Here is a 24,515-nt window from a genome sequence, read left to right on the forward strand (position 1 = left end):
TACTTTTTATTGAATATTTTAATGAGATTAAAATGACAAATTTCAACATTTTCTTGTTTGATGTAGATCCGTGGAATACCTAAGGTTAGCTAACCATGGTCTCACAGACTACATTTCTGCAACCACTGTTCTAGAGTAGATAAGACCTTAGTGTAAAATATATATCATTGTCATAGATAGAATCAGTGCTAAAAGAGAACCCATCCCTTGGACTATTTGCCCTGACATTTTAATTGTCAAGAGCTCTTTCTCTCTTCAATCGATACTTTTCCTGAAGGAAATTCAGAAGTTGCTCACAATAGGAAAATAGTAACAGAAAAGTATTAAAATCCTTCAGTTGTCCTTCACCTTGAATAAGAAATATTATAGTAAGGAGAAGGAAATAACACTGTATGACCCATGAGCCACACTGAGCCTTAGCTAGTAGTCAGCTGACATTCTTGGCTTTGTTACAGCATTTTCGCTTCATTTGTGCTCACCCTTGATTTTCTGAACTACTGAAGTTCTTACCAAAAACTCTGCTCTAAACAACTTAGATCGACTTACGTGTCTCATTTTTTAAATATATAATCAGAACACGTGAACTCTTTCAGCAGAGTAATTGGAAACATACAGATATAACAATTTTACATATCTCTTCGGCTCATTTAATTGAAATGCGGAAATTATGTCACACGGCTGCTGTTCTCTGTTATCTATTTAAAAAGTTCCTGTCCAAGTCTCTTGCAATTTATTGGGAGGCAGAAAACAACAGTCATATGAAAAGCCTGAATGTACCCAAATTAAAGTGAGATATGTGATAAATATAATTGCTTCAGTTATTCACCTCCTATCAATAACGTTGAACAATTCAGAAGACAATACAGTCTAAACTTCATCATTTTACACTGCTGCTATGAGTTTAGCTTTACAAAGTCAATCCCATCTAGCAGCTTGCTTACGCCAAAAAGGGTAGCCTTTCATTCTTTCATTCCTTGAACGTAGACTCTTGCCAGTTTGCACCTCTAAACACTCACCTGATCGCTCAGGGAGCAGACACAACATGCTAAACCAGCAAAAAAGTGAATAGTTTCCCTACATGTCAGAGGAAAAAAACCACTATTGTAACACTGTATGTACTTGCTGGTTCTTTTGCTGATAGAAAATGAATCAAAATAAGTGCAATTGGGCATTTCTGCACAGTTTTATTCTAATGTCTTATACTACAAAAAAAAAAAAAAAAGAGCTTGTTTTTGACACGGAGCATTAGATACCAATTGCTTTTGTACCTTGGTCAAGAGTTAGCATTTTTTATAACTGTACCATATATATAGTTAGTGAACCATGTCAATAAAGAGCACTTAGTATCTTTTAAAGTATTAAAATGAAAGCTTCCCTGTTATTAGTTTACAAAGAAAAGGGGGTGGGGGAAAGAAGGACCCAGAACAGCATATATGAAATAAAAATTCCAAACCTCCCATTGCCAATCAGTATTAATTAGCATGATCTCCATTAAATACTTACAGTTGTTCTGGAAGTGAAGAGTTTATAGTTTTCTTCAGTAGTTGTGTACCTACCAAGAAAACATACCAAAACATAAATTTCAAAACTCTTCTATTTCAAATAAAAATAGCAGAACAATGAAACTGTGTGTCTGAGACCTGTTTGGAAAGTAGCATTAAACTAATATCACATTGCTAGAATACTGCCCTGACAGGCTATAGTAATCTCAAATTTATTTTGAGATTCAAGGAACTATCTGTGTGAAAACTTAAGATCATAAACAAACAAGCTAACTTCAAATAATCTTCAGTTATTCTGAATTTAAAATGGTATATACATGGTATCTGTATACAGAATAGTGAAATCATTCTTTGATCTCACTAACAGTGAATAAGTTAGGCTATGCAGTTACACCTTAAGTGAGTTGTACACTGTTTAAGAGCATAGAGAGTGTAAGATACCCAACAGCTTATGACAGGAGGCAAAGAAAATAAGAGTCAAATGAAACTGTGTTACAAAGGATGCTAGCAAAATCATTTTCAAGCTTAAAGAACAGTTTCCTTGCACAGGTTGAGCAAAATCACAACCAGAAAACAAAGATCCTACTCTTCCCTTCCAAATTCTACCTTCTACTGCTCTAAGCTGCATACTTGTACCACTTATCTTTAGCTACTTAGCATGACCATCTGGTCACAAGGTAAACAAATTGAATTCACTAAAATAGTGAAAAATAACTAAGCAAAAAATAGTATTTGCTTCTTTTCTTTGTAAGATCAGCAAATTTATTTCGTTTATCTTGCAGTCAGGTAATTGCTACTGCCTTTTGCAAGGAAGGAAGCAAATTGTGCAGCTCGAAGTAGTGGCAGGAAGAAGAAAGGAAACTTTTGTTGGCAATGGTGAGGTGTTAATAGGACTCAGCCGTACAGGGAAATCATATCCCAAGAAATAAATCAAAGCTATTCTTTGAGGAAACACGGAATCTTGTATGGCCTCAGTTTCACATTTCCTGGCTACTTCACTAGACCATTGTGTCAGCAAATCTGGAGAAACGCACTTCAGCAGCTCCTTGTGCCTATTTTAGAGACTTCCCACAAGCTCTACCCAGGTGATAAAGAAATCATGGCTATCTTCTTTAGCGCAAGCACCCAAAAATATTAATACTATGGACTACAATGAGTATCTAATAGACTACTTCCTCTTCAGAATGCATATTCACAATTGCCTCACATATTGTTTGCAATTGCTCAACATGTTTTTATTAGCCACAGCATCTCTTTGCACTGAAATTCAGGAAAGTATTTAGACATTTTCAGTTATTCATTAAAAAAACACTTTCTCTATTGACTTTGTATTTCATTTTCTGTTATATATCTCTAGCTTTATAAGACATAATTAAACTTTTCTCGAGTGCCTGTTATAGATCCTCAAATTCTTGCTAAGAGCAAACCTGAAGGTGCCAAAAAGCAACTAAAAATCCAATACAAACTCCGTAATTTGCCAGATCTCTGCAGATTGTCAGTGACTGCTCTGTGACTCAAGGTTTTCAAATAGCTATCTTAGCAATAATCACATCATTCAGATTTATGTCTTTTTAATAGGTCATTTATCAAAAAATTTCTTTCCCCTAGGGGTGTTGATTCTGTGAAGCAGGAAAGAATGAAAACAGCCACTGAAACATCAGTTCCACTTCTAAACCTCTCAAGCATGCACCATGAATGCATTTCTCTGCTATGTTTTTTTCCATTTTTTTCTCCTCATGAATAAGCTGGGACAACGTCCTGGTGTTTCCGGAGAAAGCAGCCTCTCATATTTAGCCCCTGGTTCTACAGACACTTTACATTCTTATCATGAAGTCAGCAACACTAACCATATGCACGAATTTGTGACATCCGTGCACGTTTGCGGGTTTGACACGTGTAATAAGAGGCAGCGGTATGTCCTGTCCACGGAGCTACCAGGGGAGGAGGAAACGTACCCCCAGGCTGGCGGAGCCCAGCGGCGCCGCGGGCGGGAGGGAGGGAGGGAGCGCCCCTCCGGCCCCGGAGCCGTGCAGGCACACCTGCGGCACCCAGGCCTCGGGATGCGACGGCCCAAAGAGGCGCCTCTGGGGGAAAGGAAGGGAATCTGCGGCCACCAGACCCGACGGCCGAGGCAGGGCCCAACGCACACAGCCCCCCGCCGCCCCGGGTCCGGTTGGCGCCCCCACTTCCCTTCGCCCTCACTCCCTCCTTCCACCTCCACAAGGTGCAGCCTCCATCCAGCCACAGCAGGACCAGCAGTGCCCGGCACCAGGGCAGCCCCATGGCCCTCGTCCGCAGCACGGCGCGGCCCGGCCCGACCCRCCTCTCCCCGCACAGCCGCCCGCCACCACCCTGACCCCCAACCGACACGGCCTCGCGCCGCCGCGGGGGCGGATGGGGCAGCCCTACAGCAACCGTTCTCCCACAGGTGCGGCCGCCCAGGACTACACGCCCCAGCATGCCCCGCGCCCGGGACGGCGCGGCGCCCTGCGAGCGAGGACCGCGCAGCGCGCTGGGCAATGTAGTCCGGGCTGAGGGGCGCGGGGGAGCGGCGCAAGGGCGCAGAAGGAAAAATCCGCCGAGAGCGGCGAAGATGGCTGTGGCGTTCCGCGCAGGGGAGGGGCGGGGCCGCGCCTGAGGGCAAGGGGCTGTTCCGAGGGGAGCGGCGGGGGCGGCGGCACCTGGATGCGGCAGCGGCATCATCGCCCCGCTGCGAGGAGGCGGGGGGAAAGGAGCCGCGGAGCGCGCCGCTCCCCTCCTGCCGCATGTGCCTGGAGCGGAGCCGGAGCGGGCTGCGCGAGCCATGGCGGCGCATGGCGCCTCGGCGCCCGCCATCCCCAACGGCGAGTGCGCCGCGCGCCTCCCCGGCAACAAGGTGACCGTCGTGCTGGGGGCCCAGTGGGGCGACGAGGGCAAAGGCAAAGTGGTGGACCTGCTGGCGCAGGACGCCGACATCGTCTGCAGGTGCCAGGTGAGGAGGCGAGCCGGGGCGGGGAGGCCGGCGTGTCACCTTGAGGCGGGCGGCCCCGCTAGCGGCCCCCAACGGCCGCCGCTGCCCGCCGCCCGGCCGTGCCGCCGCGGCCCCCCCCCCGCCGGGGCTCCCCCCGCCGGGGCGCCGCAGCCCTGCTGCTCCCGCTCCCCCTCTGTCGCCTTGCCCGCTCCGAGGGAGGAGGACGGCGCCCGCGGCCGTTTCGCCTGCCGCTGCCGCGCTCTTTGTGTGGGAGGCGCGGGGCAGGGGCAGTGCGCGCCGCGGCCCCGCAGCATCTGCACCGAGCGGCCTCCCCTCGCCCGGCGGCAGGATTTTAGTCCCTGTGCCGAAAGCCGGGATCGCGGGATGCACATGAGCGCGCGGGTGTAGTCCCCGCAACTTAGTCATCTCCCGATAAAATTAGCTTCTGAGGAAAAACTCGCCTTCCCTTGATTTAAGATCGTTGTGTGGCTGTGAAGTCCCATTTTCCTCTCTTTACATTTTTCCTTTTCTTCCGTGTTGCTGTGTGGAGGCCCTATTCCAGCAAAAGAGAATGCTGTTTGATCAAAAAAAGTGAGTCTAGCCTGCAAGCATAGTACTGTTAAATGTCTAGGTTAAAACTACATGGATTTGAGGGGAGATCTTCTTCTCTTAACGTTTCTTGTATAGTAATCCTGTGGTGTACGACGTTACAAACTAAAGTTACGTTCTTTTTTCTTGAAGTTAGAGATACAACAGCTTAAAACGCCTGGAAGTATCACAGTATTATAGACTTCACATAAGTTTTGTTATCAGTACACTTCTGTTGAATGTATAAATTAAATTTACTTTTAAATAAATATATTTTGAAAGAGAGTACTGTTTCCCTAAGAGTGCAAGTATTGAAGCATTGTATTGTCTAATGAGAACTACAGATAAAACCGGTGTTGTCCAAGCTGAGTCAACTGCGAAAAAACTTGACCTTTGGAGATCTTAATTTTGAAATAAATAAACATTCTTATTAAATAGCTGCTTTTGAAAATGAATGACTTTTTTTTAAACAAGGTACATGGGGAAAATCTGACGTAGCGTGGTGGCATGGTTGCCTTGTTTTGTGGGTTAAAGAACACAGTGACTCAGTTGGTCCTTTACAACTTTGTTCTTGAAACTTGGAGGGCATCTGGGTGAGTGTGCATGTTTAATGCTAAGAAGTTTTGGTGGGGGAAGAGAGGCTGACTGAATTTTTGTTTGTGTGTTTAAATATATTTGTTACTTCTCCAATCGACTGGGGGAAGGGTCAAGAAAAGGGAAAAATTATGATGTTTTCTCAGGCTGCAATTTCATGGCCAGTTCTACCGTTTCTAACAGTTTTTTGCTCCTGCTGAAGGAAGGAGGTTCTTTTCCTTCTTTCTTCCCTTTCCTGTTGATGGCTGTGTTGTCTGGCCTCTTCTCTCTGGCGCTTGAACTCGCTCCTGGGAGTTGATTTTAATTCACCAAAATGGCAGGAAACTATTTTTGTTCAATTTATTTTCTACCATTTTAGTAAATTAAGCTGAATTTACTTAGCTCAGAGGAACATGATGAAAAGAAGAGCCCAGGTCAAGGTAAGCACAGTTTCTCAAAATGAGAGGATGAACAGGAATATTCCCTTTCAGTGGTACTGTGCTATGAAATCATCTTGCTGTGTGTTGTGCAAACATACTCTTGACGTTTTTTGTTATTGCTGGTAAACCAGAGTATGAAAATGACATTTGCACTTTACGTACCAGTACTAGTCCTGAAGAAAAGATCATAACTCAGTCTGCCCTGCGCTAATATTGCTCAGTAGTCCCTGCTTCTGTTTCTTATTCCGACTTTATTCATTCTAGGATGGTTCTTTCTGTTCTTCATGCCACAGAGCTGCTAAAATACATGTGGATGAGACCAAGTGTTTCTAGCATGGCTTTTGCAAAACTATGATTTTATATAGACTGATGGAAAATTATGCTCTTGTGAAAAATATTAATGCAACTGTTTTCTTGAAGGACTTGTGAAATTGTTGTAACAGGTCTAAGATGGCTTAGAAAATTGTGCTATATTTGCAGTGAAACTTGGGGAGCTGTCATCTTGTATTTGGTTCTGTGCAGATACAGAACAGAAGTGGTCCTCTCCTAGAACCGACCACCGATTATCACTTACTTGTACAATGCCTGTAAAGACATTGCAAGAGGTTGTACTCTGAAATCTGTGGTCGTACCTTCTTGTTTACTAGGCAGTTGATGTCCTAATGACTTTAGTCATTTGTTTAACTAGCTGATTATGGCATCTGGAATGAGGTACTTAGGTACAGTTGGACAAACCGGTGTATCAGGAATAAGCTGTACTACGGTTTCTAAATACCTTCCCCAAAGCATTGTATCTTAAGTTTGGAAGTTATTGGAAAGTTATTGCGCTCAGAGCAAGAGTATGAGATTTTATTTTCAGGAGAGAGTTTCATATTTGTCAAAAGCAGTATTACAGTTTCAGAAACAAGTGATCTTGTTTTTTGCTAAAATAAAGAAGCATGCAGGAACTGCATGTACGTAGTTGCTAATGCAGCTGCATTGGCAACTATGACTTTTACGAGGGCACTGCTGGTAGAGGTTTCATAAATACTTACTACAAACATGTCCATATGACAGGCATAGTACGTGCTGGTTCTTCCCCTGTCAAATGTGAACTGGCATTAATTTATTTCTAGGAAGTATCTGGTAAAATGGTACTTATGATAAAGCACGGACATCTGTGATACTTTTGCACTTGAAGCTACCTCTGGTCTTCAGTGGCTTACAGAGCAAAGTCTGTTTACCTGCTATCAAATAAATCATAGTCCAGACAATAAAACAGTGCAAGAATTATGCTGAGATTCTGGAGTAGGTGCCAGAAAAACTGTGTTCTTGTGGTTTTTGATTGACACATTTTCCTCTTAGTAAGTGTTTAGCCTTGCTACACTCAAACTTGGCAATTTTAAGAAGTATACATTGTATTTTTGTCACTTCCGTGGGTAATGGAAAATTAAAGGAAAATGCTTCTTGCTCTGATTAAGGGACTTCCTACGTTGCAAAATGGAACCAAATTAGGGAATTTAATTACTGGAATTTCATTTTTTTTATTGGATACGGAAAGGCAAATTAATGCAAGCAGGTGATTTTAGATGATCATTTTATCAAAACAAATATAGTACAAAAATACACTGGGCATGTCTTATATAAAAAACCTCAATAGACCAGTGTATACAGTGCAACGAAAAAACTTATTTTAATCTTCACTGCATGATTCCATGTTCATTTACTCATTTCATCAGCAAATTTGTTGGTCACTCTTTGCTCTTACTGCTAGAGGTACCTGATTTATTCAGAGCAGGGTATATAATTCGCACAAGCAGATAAGACTGCAAAGCCTTCAAATTATTATTAAGCCATGCTCCCTATGCTAAAAAATCTCATCTTCCTGCTTCTTCAGTTCTATTGTACATCTTATCACTACTCCAAAACAGAATTGCAGCTTCTTACCAAATCTTCTCAACCTACTTCAGCAAGCTCTATTACATATTGTTATTGCTCCATGTGCTGCAGGGTCTCACAGGTCTTCCCTCTGAACTGCTAATGCATAGCAATTGCAGTATGTAGATTCTTAATCCTCTCTTTCGTCCCCTCAAACAACGTTTTGTATAGGGAAGCCACTGCTGATCAGTTGATGCATGGCAACTACAGTGTGACAATTAGYAGAAAAGTTTCAGTGAGCAGATTCTTGGCGTTAAGCAGTTGCCATTGATCATCTGCTAACTGCTGACTGAAGTCCCCAGACCAGTGCTGCCTAATACATCTGTATCCCCATACTGCATATATCTGCCTTTTTTTTTTTTTAACTGTAATTCCCCTATCCTTCATCCACCAAACACTCTCTTTTTTCTAAATATTCTCACTCAAAAAGGTGTTTTAAAACTAGAGCCCGTGCAGACCCTGCAGAATTGGGAATAGCAGAACTGGTAGCTATAGCAATTGGTGCTTTTTCAGCTGCTCAGGTATTCGATACGTGACGTCTGGCTAGAGCTCTCATTTTATTTAAGTGCTAGGTGCACTTTTGGACCTTGTAGTGGTTGGCAGCATGCCAATAATGTGCTCTGGTGAGGAAAGAGAGGTCAGTAAAATGAGTTCTTTGGCCTGCTACTTTGCTCTAGTGAAAGAAATTCAGTGTTTCATATGCTTTACAGACCTGCTTTACAGCATCACTGGCAGAGGTGATCTCTTGTTATTGTAAACAGCCGAACAATGTCTAAATTATTTCTAGAAGAGTAGTTGAAATAATTTATAAAGTTGTGCTGTTAACAGCAGAGATTTAATAGTACTAAAGAGCAAATTGCACCTTGATCTAGCAATTTTACTGTTTCTTACTTGGTTTCTTCATGGTGCAAACTTACTATAGTAGCTTATTAACATTTCAAATAAACTTATACTTTCTCCTGTACTCCCTCACACATTTGGAAGAGGCTCTCTGTAAATATTCCCAAAGCCATTTTTGTTCTTCATATCCCTTCTTAACTCTATTGCTGTGAAACATAGTGAACATTGGTGGGTTTTTGTGTACTGAAGCAACATAGCACTGGGCTAATCAGTGTTTTCAGCATTTTGCTCGTTTTGTAGTTTTGTATCTGCCTATCTCACTTTTTTTTTTTTTTTTTTTTTNTTTTTTTTTAATCTCTTAGAGATAGAATTGGTCTTTATTCCGGGCTTGGATGAAGACTTGCATAAAGAATCCTGCTGCCTACCTAACATAGGTAGATGTTGCAGCCCTATAAGGTTTTCCAGATCATGTGAAACTAAGCTGAAACTAGTTCTGAAGAGTCTTTCTGAATATTGTGATCCTACAGCAGTTCTTCAGAGCAAGCTCTGTCAATATAGAGAAACCTATCAAGTTGTTGGAGATGATTACACTTTCTCCTGTTTTCTCCTAAAAATAAAAGAAAGCATTAAAAACATCTGCTTACTCTTTTGTATTCCCCCTCAAACCACACTGTTGATCTTGTTCTGATCCAACGTAGTTCTTGTACTGCTCATTTAAAAACCTCTGAAGTCTAGCAAAAATTTTAGGCACTCTTTAAGTGTGTAACCTGACAGCTCCTTGAACTTTGTTCAACTATTATAAACATGAATGGATTGAAATGAATAAATACCAAAGAAGAAAATTGCTAGCTGCTGAACTTTTTTTAATACTGAAAACCAGAAGTAGGTTGTTAACTGATAATTCATTCTGGGAGAGAAAGAAAAGCAAGAAGTCTATCATAAAGATTTGGATTGTGAGAGAGTATTTGTTACCAACTCCTTGGTAAATGAGAGTTTTGCATACTGAAGTTCAAACTAGTTTTTTGGCAGTATGGATTGAAGAGAGAAGCAAACAGCCTAACTGCAAAACTATGTGGTGTTAGAGTATATAGTAGTAGTTCAGATATGTGCCTCTTCAGTAGACTCTGATCAGCTTGTTACAGATATATTCAGCGTTCTTAGAAGCTGCCTTCAGAGAGGAAGAAATGTATTTCTTGTAATGGTAATATCCAGTTTTCTTGATGCATTTTTGACTTTCAATCTAAGAGTTAAATGGAGATGTTTACAACCACATGATGCTGAAGCAGCATTGACTTGCTTCTTGCCCAACTTGGCAGTCACTTGTATAACTAGTTCAGAAACAACCGTGGTTGGCATGAGCAAAAATGAATGCTGGAAAGTGGTAGCAACAAAAGCAAACCATAAAAAAAAATATGCACATACGCACACATCTGATGGGGAGAACTGAAGAGAGCATACGACTTCTCTTCCTTAAAATAGCCATAAGATAACATCTCTTTAATCTAGACGACTAATTTCTGTTCTAGAAGAGATGACTCAAGACTTCTTTGCTTTACCCTGAGGCATCCTATTTTTGAGATAGACACTTGGCATTATCATGTCATAAGAAAAGGCAGTGATTTTCCATTGTAGCTTTTTTGGGCAGATAGCTCTGTTAAATATATATTCATTCTTTCAGAGCAGTTTCAAATACTTTTGTATTTAATATCTGTAGAAAGAGCCGTTCACAATATACTTCTAATAGGAATTTTAGTCACCTTTCCTACTAACTTTTTTTTCCTATGCACCTCCACTTTTAGGTAAAGTCGCAGTAATGTAGACCAGTCTTAGCAATTTTGAGAGCACTGCTGTAGGTAAGGCATCAGGGTTTGAACTGTCTTTCTTGACTTGTTCGTAACAGCTTTAGATGTTGTAGTTACTACACTAGCATCTAATCTGCCGTTGCTTAATGAGGCTATGCTCTGGAAATAAAATGAATGTTTTCAACTTATGTAGATCTAAAATGGAGAAAGATATGCTATTGTTCCTCCATCTTAGTTTTAAATGCATTATATTTCTTATGCTTTCCTACAGTGATTTCTTACTTGCAAGTTCTGCTTGTGAATATACAAATATGCCTCATGCTAAAGCTTAAACTTCCTTGGCTAGCACATATGTAGCACACGTTTACTCTTGCTTTTTGTGCTTAACACCAAGGGTATAAAAGACAGAGGATGTCTTACTGCCTGTTTTTTAAGAGAATTAGTATTTTGTATTTATTAACAAGCAACTCTGCTCTCATTTTTGGTTTTGCTAATTATGTAAGTTGGCATGTTAAGGCTTCCTATTAGACCATTTGTACTTAAATTTCAAAAAAAAAAGAAATTACTTCAAAGCTAGAATGAACTTTTAAAGGCTACAAATGGGGCTTTTTTTAGTGAATGATAAGTATTTTAAGTGTGCATGTTTTTCCTGGGAGAATCTTATGTGCCGTGAAAATGCAGTAACTGCAAATCCTTCTCCCTTAAACTGGAAGGGCACACAGTAGAGGCCTTTGCATATTTTCAGGTAAATCAGTGAGACTGGTTGCAAACCTGGGAGCATAGAGCTCTTCTGAACAAGCTCATTAGGCAAATAGTTCTAGCTCAGGATTTCCCTAAAAGCATTTGAATATATGGCTTTATATCATTTTCAGAGTCTCTTTGGAAAGTGAGATTCCATGCTTCCTCAACAATTGGCTTCACTTGGCTTCAGATGAGCTCTTAAATTATCAGGTTTTGCATATAAAACATAGCAGAGCTTATAACTCCCAATTTGATTTTTCATTCTAAATTTTATGTCCTTGATACAAATTTCTTTGAAGTAGATTAATGGAAAGCCAAATAAGATATTCTTGAATAAAAAACTTCTTAGGAAACTTTGTGGTTGTACCATCATATTTAGTGAACAAACACAAAACCAAAAACAACCAGTAGTTATTTCAAGTGTAGTGTTTTGATAACTGGATTTTGGAAATGTAGTGTCTGGTCCAGCACTGTAAAACTGAACTGAAGTCATAACTGGTGATTTTCTTGCTGAATTAAAATAATGCACTAAAATTTATCTTTTTATTGAATAAGCACATCTCTCTTTAATCCTGCACATCTCTCTTTAATCCTGGCAGTAGAGGTTATGATGCAAAAAGATTGGTCTAGTAGTCTTCAATTTAGCCTTTTGAAGACAGGCATAAGTCACTATGGTTTGGTCAAACTATAACTTGATTAAATTATCAAGACCTTGGCATTACTACAAAAAATGATTGGCTGTAATCTGGCCAGTTAATCAGCTCAATATATATTCCAGAAAAAAATTGCCTCAAAGGGTATTATGAATGCTCCTTCTCCTTGCTTTGTACATGATTTGGAAGCTGTTATGCATAGACTGAGTGTGAGGTGCTAAAGCGCTCTTGTGCTACAGAAAGGCTCCAAGTAAGAAGACTGTCTTGCTTAGAACTTGTTCACAGATTCTTTTAAGTGTGCTAGTTTAGTTCCTAGCGTTGTCCAGAATACATTTTTTCTAACTATTCTAAAAGTTATTTTTAACTTCTCAGTCTTCAGAGCTAAAAAGGAAAAATTCATAAAACTATAGTCAGGTAATTATGTTAATATCATTCATAATTCTGTTCAACTCTTTACCCAAAATATTTTAACAGGCACATTATTTAAAAGTTACAGAATATAAGAGGGGAAATAAGCTTTTTTGCTTGTTTTGGATAAATGCTGAAATAACTTTGCCTTAAAATCTACCGCAGATGTCATGGTATTAGGAATACCATTCAGTCAATATGTTGAAAATGTAGTCCTCCTTGATACTTGGATTAATCTTCAGTATGTTTTCCAGCGTTCCTATCTTGACCGTGGTACAGTATCGTGCTTTTGTTAGTGGTAAGTTTTGTCCTCAAGTGCTTTGATAGTGGTTTTTGACTAGCAAGAGTCACTTGTTTGATTTGTTGAAATTTAAAGTTTGTTTCCAGTAAAATGTCAGCTAGCAGATAACGACTTATACCCTTCCAAATTAATATTTTCAGTCACTAAAAACTATTGCAGAAAGGGTGTTTCCGTAGAACGTTTATCAAATGGCCCCCAGATGTGCAACACTTGCAGCTGGCTTTGCTATCTCATGCCCCCTCTGTGCATATGTGACAGATTCTGTGCACATTTGCCAGGATAGGTATATTTTAGAATAGTGTCTAGTTTTGTGTGTAGTAATGGCCAACGTATCTCAACTGAATGTATGGATGCAAATTCTTGGGTATGGTGCTTAGTCTAAAATCCTTCTCTGTGTATTTAATCTTCTTTAGCAAGAGCTGAGGAAAAACAAACAAACAGACCTACCCTGTTCAAAACAAACAAACAAACAAACCCTCTCTGAGCAGTTTTCCACTGTAACAGGAATATTTCAAAAGTGGTATTTCATGGAGAATATTTTTGGAATGMGGCTGCTAGAAAGTGGGTAAATTTAAGTCTTTGTTACCATGATTGCTGTCATTCTAACAGTACTTGTGTGATAATTTGTCTATTAGTATGCACTTTTCCATCAGAGTTCTGTATACTTAGCTGTTCTACATGTTGAATAGCCTGAATATTTCAGGATTACCAGCTAGTGGCCAGGGATCATATGCTGTTTTAAGGAAGTGATTTAAGCATATTGCATTAGTGAAACTGGGATAGCGCTTTTTTAAATCTTCTGCATTAGTTACCTTGCAACAACAGTTTTTGCTTAAAATATTGTGGATTGGATAGTGATTTTATGCCTGATCATATTTTTGCAATTTCATTTATACTTAATGACTTAATACTCTAATAGTATAATTTAATAATACTGGAATTATGAAAGGAGGAAAAAAATGTTGTTGTGTCTCAATAGGATTTGAAACTGTTCATCTGTCAGAGCATCAAACTAAAAAAACCCTAAACTAAATCCATATTTTGAAATGCATAGATTGATGCTCTTTCATGATGACTTTCACATTGCATCTCCAAATGAATAGAAAGAAACTTTTTCATTCTTATCCAGCCGGCACCGTTGTGAGCTGGATGTGTTTGGAAGCTTAGAAAAATGACTTTTCCAAGAACTTTAGGAAACTTTCATGGCTGAGTCCTTTTTTTTTTTTTTTTTTTTTTTTTTTTNTTCCCCCTGCATCTAAGGTATGATTAAAGAGCCATTTCTAAAATTCCCAACTGCACATTGTTGAAAGAAGAGGGGTTCAGCTCTCCTTTCCCTGTGAGCAAGCTCATGCTTTCCTTTGTATCAGCACAAATGCTCAGTGCCACCTGAAGGTACGGGGGCAGTTATGGTTTCACAGTTGCCTGCAGCAGTAGAGGTGGCTACTACTAAACTGAAAAACAGAGATGGGGTCCAGCCATGAAGCTAGCTGGTGTAACTTTGGTATGTTCAAGAGTCAAAGGAGCAACAGCGGGACTCGGTACAGGGACGTCAAAAGCTAAGGAATGACATCATATTGGGAAGTCCATGTTTGTGGCAGCTCTAAAGGTTGAAGAAATTCTATTAGAGGCATAATTTAACATTATTTGTAACTGGATATAACTTCAGGCTGCTGAAAAGGGCAGTCCCTTCATCACTGAAGAATTCTTAAGGGGAGGAGAGAGAAGTGTTTCCCAAATACTGAGGTGAAAGGTATGGGGAGAAAAAATTAGTGCAAGGAAAGGAGAAAGGATTAGCAAACTGAATGCTTTTAATTTTTCTACCCTCCCTCAGAAGATTCCTGGCTTATGAAATTTTAATTTTGGAAACATCGGAGTATGCTGGAAATGTGCAATGCAGTGCCTTGATAGAGATAGACAAATAAATAATATTTCTATGTAAAATATGTTTGGGGTTTCAGGAACAGTAAACCTGTGTTAGCCTCTCAATAGGAGTAGCTACTGCCGTTGCATTACTGGTGCTTACTGCTCTGTTTTATGGGGTAGCTGCTTTGTTGCTAGATGGGGAATCTATTTTATGTTCTGGTTTTGAGCAAGGCATGCACAAATATATCCTATATACACAATTTTTGATGATGAAATGAGCACAAATCCAGTGCTGTTTTCCTAATGTAAGGAAAAATAAAATGAGAAACGGTTTTGTATTTTTTTTTTTTAATAACTCTCTCTCTTCTAAGTAAGCTATATTAAACTTCAAGGAGAAGATAGTTTATATTCTCACCTGAATAGCTTAGTAACCTAAGTGAGACAGCTATTTCAGTATTAAATAAACAAAAGTTAAAATGAAGCATTATGCATATTACACTTCTGAACAGCTTAATTTGYGGTGTAATAGTAACAGGAACTGATTTGTTCTGATCTGTTCAAACTACATACTTCCAGTTCACAGCATTTGAATGCTAGATGACTCAGCCTTCTGGGCAGCAAACACCTGTTTTTCTGTTGTTTTTTTGCCTCTCTTTGTGTCTTTGGCATGTTTCAGAAAAGATGCCTTATTAAGAAACTGTTCAGTGAAGTAGCGAATATCTTTTCAGAATGAAAAGACTTAAAATCAAAAGGCTTGGGATATTTTAGGTTCTGTCTATTGAAATGAGAAGCTCAAGGTGTGTAAGGATTCTGCTGTGTGTATCCAAACTTGAAATACATGTGTAGGGGTGTATTCAAAATGTAGTTTATCTCCTCTGAAGTATTTGTGAGAGGGGAAGGGAGGTTCTTAAATGACTTTTAAGGGAGCCAGACTTACTATTTAGGTTCAAAATTTTGATTGTACTGTTTTGGCAGATGACATAAGGGTTTAATATAATATGTCTGGTATTGTAACATCCAGTGAGATGCAGCAGTGAATAAAGAAAAGTGTGTTCACAAAATTTTTCATAAACACAGAAACAAATTTGGGGGGTTTTTTGTAATGTTTTAGATGTATTAGGTTTTGAACTACTCTTAAAACGGCAGTAACAGAACGTAGAAAATTTATGGAAGCAGAGGAAGAACACAAAGCCTTATGAAAAAGGTTCAGTGTGATTTTGATTCTGTTTAGCAGGGGACTTGATCTTGGAACTTCTCTCCTGGTCTTGTGTATACTGCCTATCTTCAGCTGCTTTTTTGGTCTTTTGCAAGTTTAGCTTACCTAAAAATTGCTAAAAGGATCTTTCTTTTTTCTTAAATGCACTTTCTTCTGTGTGTTTTTTGCATTAGGTAGTTGTCTTTGCTGTCTTTCAGGATCCCTCTTTTGCATAATTTTGAAACTAAGTATTGTTTTGAAATACCAAGCAAGTGGACTTTTTGAGTTTGAGACATTGAGCATGTCATGCTAGTTCTTCTTCCCCATTCCTTTTTTTTTTAAACACACAAACCACCCTACTATGGCAGACGGCTCTACCTTAGCTACCTGACCTCCTCCACAGCCTGCATTCCAACTTCCAGAGGGGTTTGCTGCACTACCTTTCTGCTTAACTGGGGTGCTTCCTTCCCACAGTGAACTTAGAGTACCACAGGTACTTTATTGTACCTCTCTTATAAAAGAAGTTTACTGGGGAAATGTCTTTTCCCTCCTCTTCTCAACCCATTTGTGCAGTCCATGTATTTGTAGCTGAATCCAGGGCTGCCTTGCCCTAATGAGTGGGTCTGGGTTCCTCCAGAAAGCAGGAACTGTGGACCTTTGGTATGTTGGCCATGGCAGATCTGCGTGACTCATCTGAGGGAGATCTTGCCATTCTGCTTGGAGAAAGGGAAAAGGAAGTAGCCGCTGTTACATGCACATAGTGTTTTCCAGCCTGAGCAAGAGCAGCCTTTGCTCTTGCTCTGCATTTGGCCTCTSCCTGTGTTGGCACAAGGTAGATGTTTCAATTTTCACGTGGACAGAAGGGAGAGAACTTTGCTGGGGCTTCTTGTGTTCCCCCAGTTTGAGAACCTCATGGGTTACCTCGATGTGATAGACAGACTACTGTATCTAGTTACTTAACTAGGAAGCATTGCCAGCCCCAAGAAATGACTTCTATATCTTCATTTCCCTCTGGCAAAAGCTTTATGCAGTGTATTGAAGATCACTTGAGCATGAACTTTGTTTAACTAATGGTGGAAATAAATTCCAGAGTTAAGAATTCTCCATTAATAATGTTTAAGCATTTGAATCAAAGGAGTGTCAGCTTGAAGGACCTAAGTGATCCCATTTGGTTTAGTGCAGTGTGGGAGGAGTGAGAAACCCAGACAGAAAGGACTCAAGCCAAAAGTGACTTACTCGGTTTCTACCTTGAATCACACCTGAAGGCAGTAGTTGCCTACAGTACAAAGATGTTGGCATTGTCATCAATTTCTGAAAAAACAAATGAAAAACCCAACAACAAAAATCACTAGAACTGAATTCAAGTTTTTGTAATTACAGTTGTTTACCAAACCTGTGCTGTGCAGTGTCTGAGCACACATGTAAACTTTAAAAGTAGTTTGCTGTAAGTGTATAATATGAATCAATCTCATCTTAATACATTACAATTACTGCTTGTGCAACTGTACACTTGCACTTCTGTTAGGTTAGAGCTCACCTGTAAATCAACAGCAGAATTTTGAAAATGCTATTTTCAGCCTTTCAAATCATTTCAGAATGATTTAACAACAGAAATTTTGACACCACCAAAAAATGGCAGATATGTTCTCATGATTAGTACAATCTGCGCTTGTATGTTTTTACACCCTGCTCAAGCAGATGTGACCACTGAACACTGTGTTACCTTCTCTGAATGGCATCAGTAGCTTGGCAAACTTTAAAAGACTAAGAATTTGTTAATCGTGATCTAATCTCTGTAATGGCCAGTTTTTATTCCTCTTTCTTTGAATAGACCCTTGATGCTAGAAAACTATTTGTTTGAAATAACTTGTGAAGTAAAACATGAAATTAAATCAGTCATTGAATCTCTAGGGGATTTCAAGTTATTCACTAATCTGAATGTTGTTCATGGGTTAGTCCTGCTTATTTACACTGCAGTGGGACAGCTTGGACTCTTCCATCCTTCTTCCCAGTTGCAAAATACTCCTACCCGAGTACTTTAGCATTGTACTTAGACCTATTGAACTGTCATCTAAAACACTTTAGCAGTCACATTAAATTTCTTTACGCTGATATTACCAATGGATCTAATGGAGAGAAAAAACTGAAGGAACCTGATGAGGAAGGAAACCAGCATTTTCAGCAGATATGCTTGACTGTAAATGCTACTTTGTACATAGCTGTGTTTTCTCTCCTTCTCCCTCAAGAAAGGATTCTTTCCTAGATTCTCAAACATTTAAATCAAGAACAAAATTTGTGTCTTTTCAGAGATACTAAAAAAGCTTGCATATTTTATATTTGTATCTAACTTAACAGTTCTTAGAATATTATTCAGTTTTGGAACAACTTACAATAGCCCAGGAGTATCAACAATCCATTTACAAAATCGTAATAGCGTAACCTACTAATGTAACTATTTAGCATCCCTTTAAATCAAAGGTACAACTGTGGAGGCAGTAGACCACTAATCTTTCTGAAAAGATAAGAATAAACTTGAAAGGCTTGCATTTTTTATACATTCAATGTGTTTTAATTTCACATGTCGTGAATGGAAAGTTTGGCCTTTTCTGGTTAAGTCAGTTCTTTTCTAGCGAAAAGTATCTGTTTCTAGAAACCTTTACAGCTTTTTAAAGGTACTGTTTGCTACATGGAAAAAACAAACAAACAAAAACCTCTTTATATATTACAAATTCATTCTAACTTTTCTTAAATTCAGACATTTTCTTTGTTGGGTTCATGGATCTTCTCTCCACTTCCAAAGGAGGTGGGACTAGTATAAGAGTAAGTCCTCAGATGAATGATGCTGAAGTCATGAGAAGTTTGTTACCAACCTCACTAAAATGAGGCTTTTACCTGTGGTATATGTGTTTATATATTGGCACAAATGTGTTTGATATCTAAGAATATTCTTTTTATAAAGTCTACTATATGTAGATTACTATATGCAGACTACAGATACTACTTGTATAGTATACTATGTCTACTGTATGTACTATATTATGTAATATATTCATTCTTTGTAAAGTTTTAGAAGTAGTGAGTTGCTGAGTCCATTGCTTAGAAAATACTTTCTGTTATAAACTACTGGAAAAGTTTTAGGTTTATAATTCCATGGATTAATATTTCATAAAATTTTTTTGGGAAAGTTATTTCCATTTTGTCTTGTACTGAAAAAAGATTTCAATTGTTAAGTCTTTACTTCTGTGAAGCAGTTTACTGGATTTCTAGTGCTAGGTACCTCTAAATGCTGTTCCTGTAATTATGACAAACAACCATTTTGTATGTAACCTTGTCTTACACAAATGACTCGATCAGGAGAGCGTGTAAGCTCATTTTCAGAAATACAACAAACAAGAACTGGAGATATTTGGTAACCACTTCATAATCTTTTAAGTTGCATAAGCTTATCTTGACCCTTCTTAAGACTTGGGTACAGGCTTCTTTTGTATTTTAGCCATATTCCACAATTTAATGAATCTTAATAGTCTTGTACTTTATGGTAATGAAAAAACCTGGGAATGTTAAGTGCCAGTTTGTAAATGGGTTTCCTGTAATTTAGAGAAACTATGGTTGCATTTGTTGCCTTAGTTAGATTCACTCCTTAACAGCACTCTTCAGCTGTGAAAGTGCTGTACCATTTAACAGGCCTCTCTTCTGTCTGAAGAAGTATAGAATGGACTAGTCAACAGTGCTGATTGCCATTCATAGAAAAATATCCAAAAGACTGAACCCCACATGCAGAACAAGTCTGCATGTTGCCGAACAGCTGGGCTGATCTGCTCTAATAACTCTATTAGTATGGTTTTATGTACTCAGTTTAACTGGTGATTTTTATCTTTGCTGAGGTTGCAGTCTGACTTTAATGCTTACGATCCCTAAGTGTAATAGGAATTTAGTAAAACTGTTAATGGACTTTTTTTCTTTTTTAAGAAATGTTTGCATGTTCTAGAATATGTATGCTTCTGTCCAATAATTCTTAGAAACATTTTTATAAATCTTGTTCCAAAGATTTTGTACCTTTGAACCAAAATAGCATCCAGGGTCTATATGGCAGAAAATACTGATGCTGAAATTTTCAATTTAGACAAAACAAGTTCAGCTAATTTCCTGGGAAGAAGTAGGTCTTTTATAGATCTTCTGTCTATAACAGAAATGAAAGCCGCAGAACTGGAAATGAAATCAGTTTACTCCATCTCTGTGCTGTTGTGTTCATTTGTCTTCTATAGCAAAAACTAGGAACTTCTTTTTCCAGGGAGGCAATAATGCAGGGCATACAGTTGTTGTGGATTCTGTGGAGTATGACTTTCATCTTCTGCCAAGTGGGATCATCAATCCAAAAGTTACAGCATTCATTGGTAAGTGGGACATCTCTAAAACAGAAATAGACACTAATGCAGTTCTTGACATCTTAAAATAACAAAAAATATACCTGAGAACATACAGGATCAGGATTTTTCTTTCTCAAACTCATATGGGCCTGGACTCCAGTTGTGAAGCATCTCAACTACCTTGTTAATATTGTCTTAACTAAATTATGAAGCTTGGATTTGCTTGTATTGTATTCCATAGTCCATCTTTGTTCTTATCTGCCCTGTCACTGCAAACAGCTTGCTTATCTTAATTCTCTGTTCTTTTCCCTCACCTCTTTCCTCTTACTTTCTTTACTGCATATCTCTTATTCTCACAGTCCCTCCCTATTTCAGTCTTCAGCTCTGCTGAGTGACTACCACTACATTTTGCAGCATAGATCTTTCCTCCCTTTTCCATTGCACAGTGAAATGAATGAATGCTGAATCCAAGAAGATTTCTCCACTATATAGGTTCTTCTCAAATGGTCTTCTCAAGATGGTACAGTAGAAGGCTTAGGGCAGTGGCAGCACTATGTGGTGTCAGGATCTATAGTTGTTGGGTAGATATTATCATACTGACAGCTTCAGGTCTGCTGAGTTTGGCATGATCTTAAGATGGTTCAGTTTTGATGTGTGGAAATGCTCATTCTTAAACCATTCAGTGGTGTTGGTTAAGTGTGTGAGATCCTAGCTTTTTTCTAGCAATGTGACAGGATGGCAAATTTCAGTTTCCTGTAGGAAAGTGAGCTTGTTTTGGTGGAGCTTTTTTCCTCTGTTCTTTTTGCTAGTCTGGTAACAATGCCACCTCTATTTACACAGTATTCTGTAGTTATTTAGAGGAGTGCCTGAGGGATACTAATGTTTATAATGATGCTAGAAATGAGCTAAGCTTTTAAAAAACAATTGTGTTATTAAAATGAAATACAAAAAGAGAAGTTAATTTTAGAAATGAGGAAGAGGAATTTGTATTCCTGACTGTCCCATAATAATCTCTTTAAAAAACTTAAACTTTCAGCTTAGATTAGTAATAGTAATGTAYGTGCTTAGAAACCCATACTTGAACTGTAAGTCAGTCTTTTACAGATAGATTCCAAAGAATGAAAACTGTAATGTATTAAAGGTTTAGAAACTTAAATGAAATACTCTTCATGCAAAGCATGATGTGTCTCTGAATTGATTGGAACATTTTTTCCATGTTCAGCATAATACATTAAATTTTTTGTAATGGTAATTTGTAATTTCTTCAGGAAATGGTGTAGTAATTCATTTGCCAGGACTCTTTGAAGAAGCTGAAAAAAATCTGAAGAAAGGAAAAGGTGAGAATATTTTAAGATACTACTTTTAAAAAGGTGCATGGGGCCTTCCTCAAAAGATTTAGGTAGAGGATGCCTTTGCAGAGGTCATAATATGTTCTTCCAGAACTCCATTTACCTGCTAGCTTCTGACAGGAGTCTTGCTAAAAGTCTCAGGGCTCTGATGGGCAGTAGAAGCACAAAAGGAGTCTTTGCACGGTTTCAGAGCAGAACATCTTCTAGAAGTAAATTATCTGCAGACATTTTTTATTGTTGTTGTTGTTGCTTAAAGCAGTAGAATTATTAAATAAAATAACTTGTTAAGGTGTGTTACCTGTTCATAATTGTTATACCTCTTGCAATACTAGCGTACAATTTGATACATGTTAATGAAAACAAATGCTATTGGAATCACTTGCTTCAGAACTCATTTTTTTTGATAGTTGATGTTATGGCCATATCTGGCAGTAATCTGCTAGAAGTTAGGTAAATCAACTGTCTAAATTATTCAAAAGAAAAAAGCTACTAATTGGTTGCTGAAATTGAGAAACAAGTAAAATATCTAGAATTTTTTCATCTGGATAATAAGCCTGACGTTCTTAGCTTTATAGGCTGATGTCAGGTTTTAATTACTGAAATCTACTTGTTTTCCCTGGAAGGTGTTTGCTCATCCTTTAAATGTATTCACTGAAGACTAAACATGAAAAGCATTTCTCCATTAAACATCAAAAGAGAAAAATGCTACACAAAACATAACTTGAACTATTTTACTTTCATTTAAGGGCTAGAAGGCTGGGAAAAAAGACTAATAATTTCCGACAGGGCTCATATTGGTAAGTTTCCCAATTTTATTTTATTTTTTACTTTCTCTGAATTTTCTATGGCATTAAAAAGGTGAAAATTTTTAGCCATCTCTTTACATTGGTACATTAAAATTATTTGGATTAAGCCTCTGTATGTTAGGTGTTGTAGCTGCTTTGGTTTGTTGAAGATCCTGGAAAAACTTTTTGATCACTTGAGACTCTCCCAGGTTTCTCAGAAGCATAATTTTAGTGACTCTTTAATCAGAAGCATATCCTAGTCACTAAAATGGGTTCACTTTCCAAGCCAAAGACTAGACATGAAAAGCAGTCAAAAAGCACTTTGGAAGTTAATTGACTGGAGGATTCACTTCCCCCTTATTGTAAAAGTGGTGTTGCTTTTCTTTCCTGAAATTTAGAAGCTTTTCTGGTGGGAAACCATGTGACTGTCCATGACTTCCAAACTAGTGAGTTCCCTCTCTACTAAATTGCTGTACACTTCAGAAATGAGATTTTAGGGGAGTGCCTATGGGAAAGACTTTATAGGGATCAAGAGAATGACTTTCCTCTTTCTTGCAGGCTCCTGTCAGGGAGCTCATCAGTCAAGCTTTGATCCCAACTTATATTCCAGATGACTCTTCAGTTTAGGGCTTGGAGTAAAATCATGTTTAGAGTCCAAACCACCAAAAGAGAGCTTCTTTGTTAGAGGCTTTTCCTGTATCACCTCTAGGCCATCTTTATTGCATAAATTCATCCTTTAAATTAGGTATTGGGACATAATTGTCATGTAACTGCATGTATTAGGAAATGGGCTTTTTGTTGATGTAGTAGTAATCTTCTGAAGATACAAACTTTCGGTGTTTTAATCAAATAAAAGCTTATGACACTACTTTATTTTTTAGCTGATCTGGAGATCTGGTATAGCTTTGCGAGTGAACATGCTATTTCAGAATAAATCTGCTTTTAGTTTGGAGTAATTACTCTGTTCAGTTTGAAACAGCTGAATAACTGTTCCTAAATTACTAAAACTCCTTTTGAGGGGAAAAAAAAAATCACTGCAAGCAAATTATTTGGAAATGACTAGATTATTAGAAAAGCTGTTGTACAGTGATTATATTACAACAGCAATACTGTGAAGTTTTTCATGGGTAAAGAGATCCTGAGTAAAAAGGACCATGTATTGACTGTCAGCCATAATCATTCAACSTCTTAGAAACAACCAGGGAGTTCATTAATGCTATTTAAAAGGTTTTGAAGATAGTCTGGAGATCTGTTGCCATTACAGATATGCCTTATCTAAAATGGGCATTGGGGGTCTCTTATTATTAGTCTATAACAAAAGATCAACCAAAATAAGTTCAAGCTGCTAGGGATGATCTAATCCTTGAAATTATGGGGAAATGTGGAAATAAACACAAAAATAACTTGGTAAGGAAAATGAGGAAAATGGCTCTTGTTTTTAGCGAGACCAGAGCACTTATTGAATGAGTCAGTTTCTTGTAAATTTTCCATCTTTCCTGTGGAATGAGTAGATTAGTTGTTCAACTTTCAGGACATGGTGCTTAAGAAAAATAAGTTGGTAACCTGCAAATGGCTGTTTTCTGTTAACCTGCCAACTGCTGCAGCACTGTTTGTTTGCCATGAGTCTTGTCGTATTTATTTTTTGGTAAACAAAGAATTGTTGTAAGGAGTGTTTTGCATAAACTTTGCTGCTGATAGTATGTAATACTAAGGAAAAAAAAAGGCACTACTTGTGAAGATGACTTCTGTCTTCGTCTTGTACTGTATTGGTTTGTGTAATCAACATTGGAAGATTTTCATTCAAGTGTATTTCCACTGATGCTGTCTTGCTAAAATTAACATGATCTAAGAAGTCTTTAGAAGGAATGAGAACATTCTTAAAGTCCCTGCCTTAAATTTCTTCAGTATGACTATTTATTATAAGAATGTTCTCATTCAGGTCACTGTTTTCCACGATTTTTTTTTCAATTATGTGTTTTTCTTCCTGTTTATGATCTATACATTATTTTGGGCCATTACTACACTGAAATGGCTTAGTTATTGTATGGGAGATGTATACATAGCCTGTGAGTATTCTACAAAATAAACATGTTTCTAAAAAAAAAAAAAAAAAAAAAAAAGTCTCTCAACCACCTCAGAACACTTTGCTGTGAAGAAAAATAACTAAAAAAGGCTCTTGCCATTGTAGTTGCCTCTCCTTTGTGTATATGTTTTTGTTTTCCACAGTGATAAATAGGGTTA

General features: G+C 38.4%; 1 protein-coding gene across 1 annotated transcript in view; it reads left to right on the forward strand.

Annotated features, from left to right (window-relative positions):
* The first annotated feature begins 4,268 nt into the window (after positions 1 to 4,268).
* ADSS (adenylosuccinate synthase) overlaps positions 4,269 to 24,515 on the forward strand; it is a 37,681-nt gene continuing 17,434 nt past the window's right edge. The window contains exons 1-4 of the mRNA XM_026082247.1: positions 4,269 to 4,473; positions 20,065 to 20,167; positions 21,409 to 21,477; positions 22,236 to 22,286. Of these exons, the coding sequence (XP_025938032.1) occupies positions 4,306 to 4,473; positions 20,065 to 20,167; positions 21,409 to 21,477; positions 22,236 to 22,286 (391 nt within the window). The 5' untranslated portion in view covers positions 4,269 to 4,305. The remainder of the gene's footprint in view (positions 4,474 to 20,064; positions 20,168 to 21,408; positions 21,478 to 22,235; positions 22,287 to 24,515) is intronic.

The sequence above is a fragment of the Apteryx rowi genome, unplaced genomic scaffold (assembly GCF_003343035.1).
Source record: "Apteryx rowi isolate R43461 unplaced genomic scaffold, aptRow1 scaffold_117, whole genome shotgun sequence".
NCBI classification, from domain to species: Eukaryota; Metazoa; Chordata; class Aves; order Apterygiformes; family Apterygidae; genus Apteryx; species Apteryx rowi.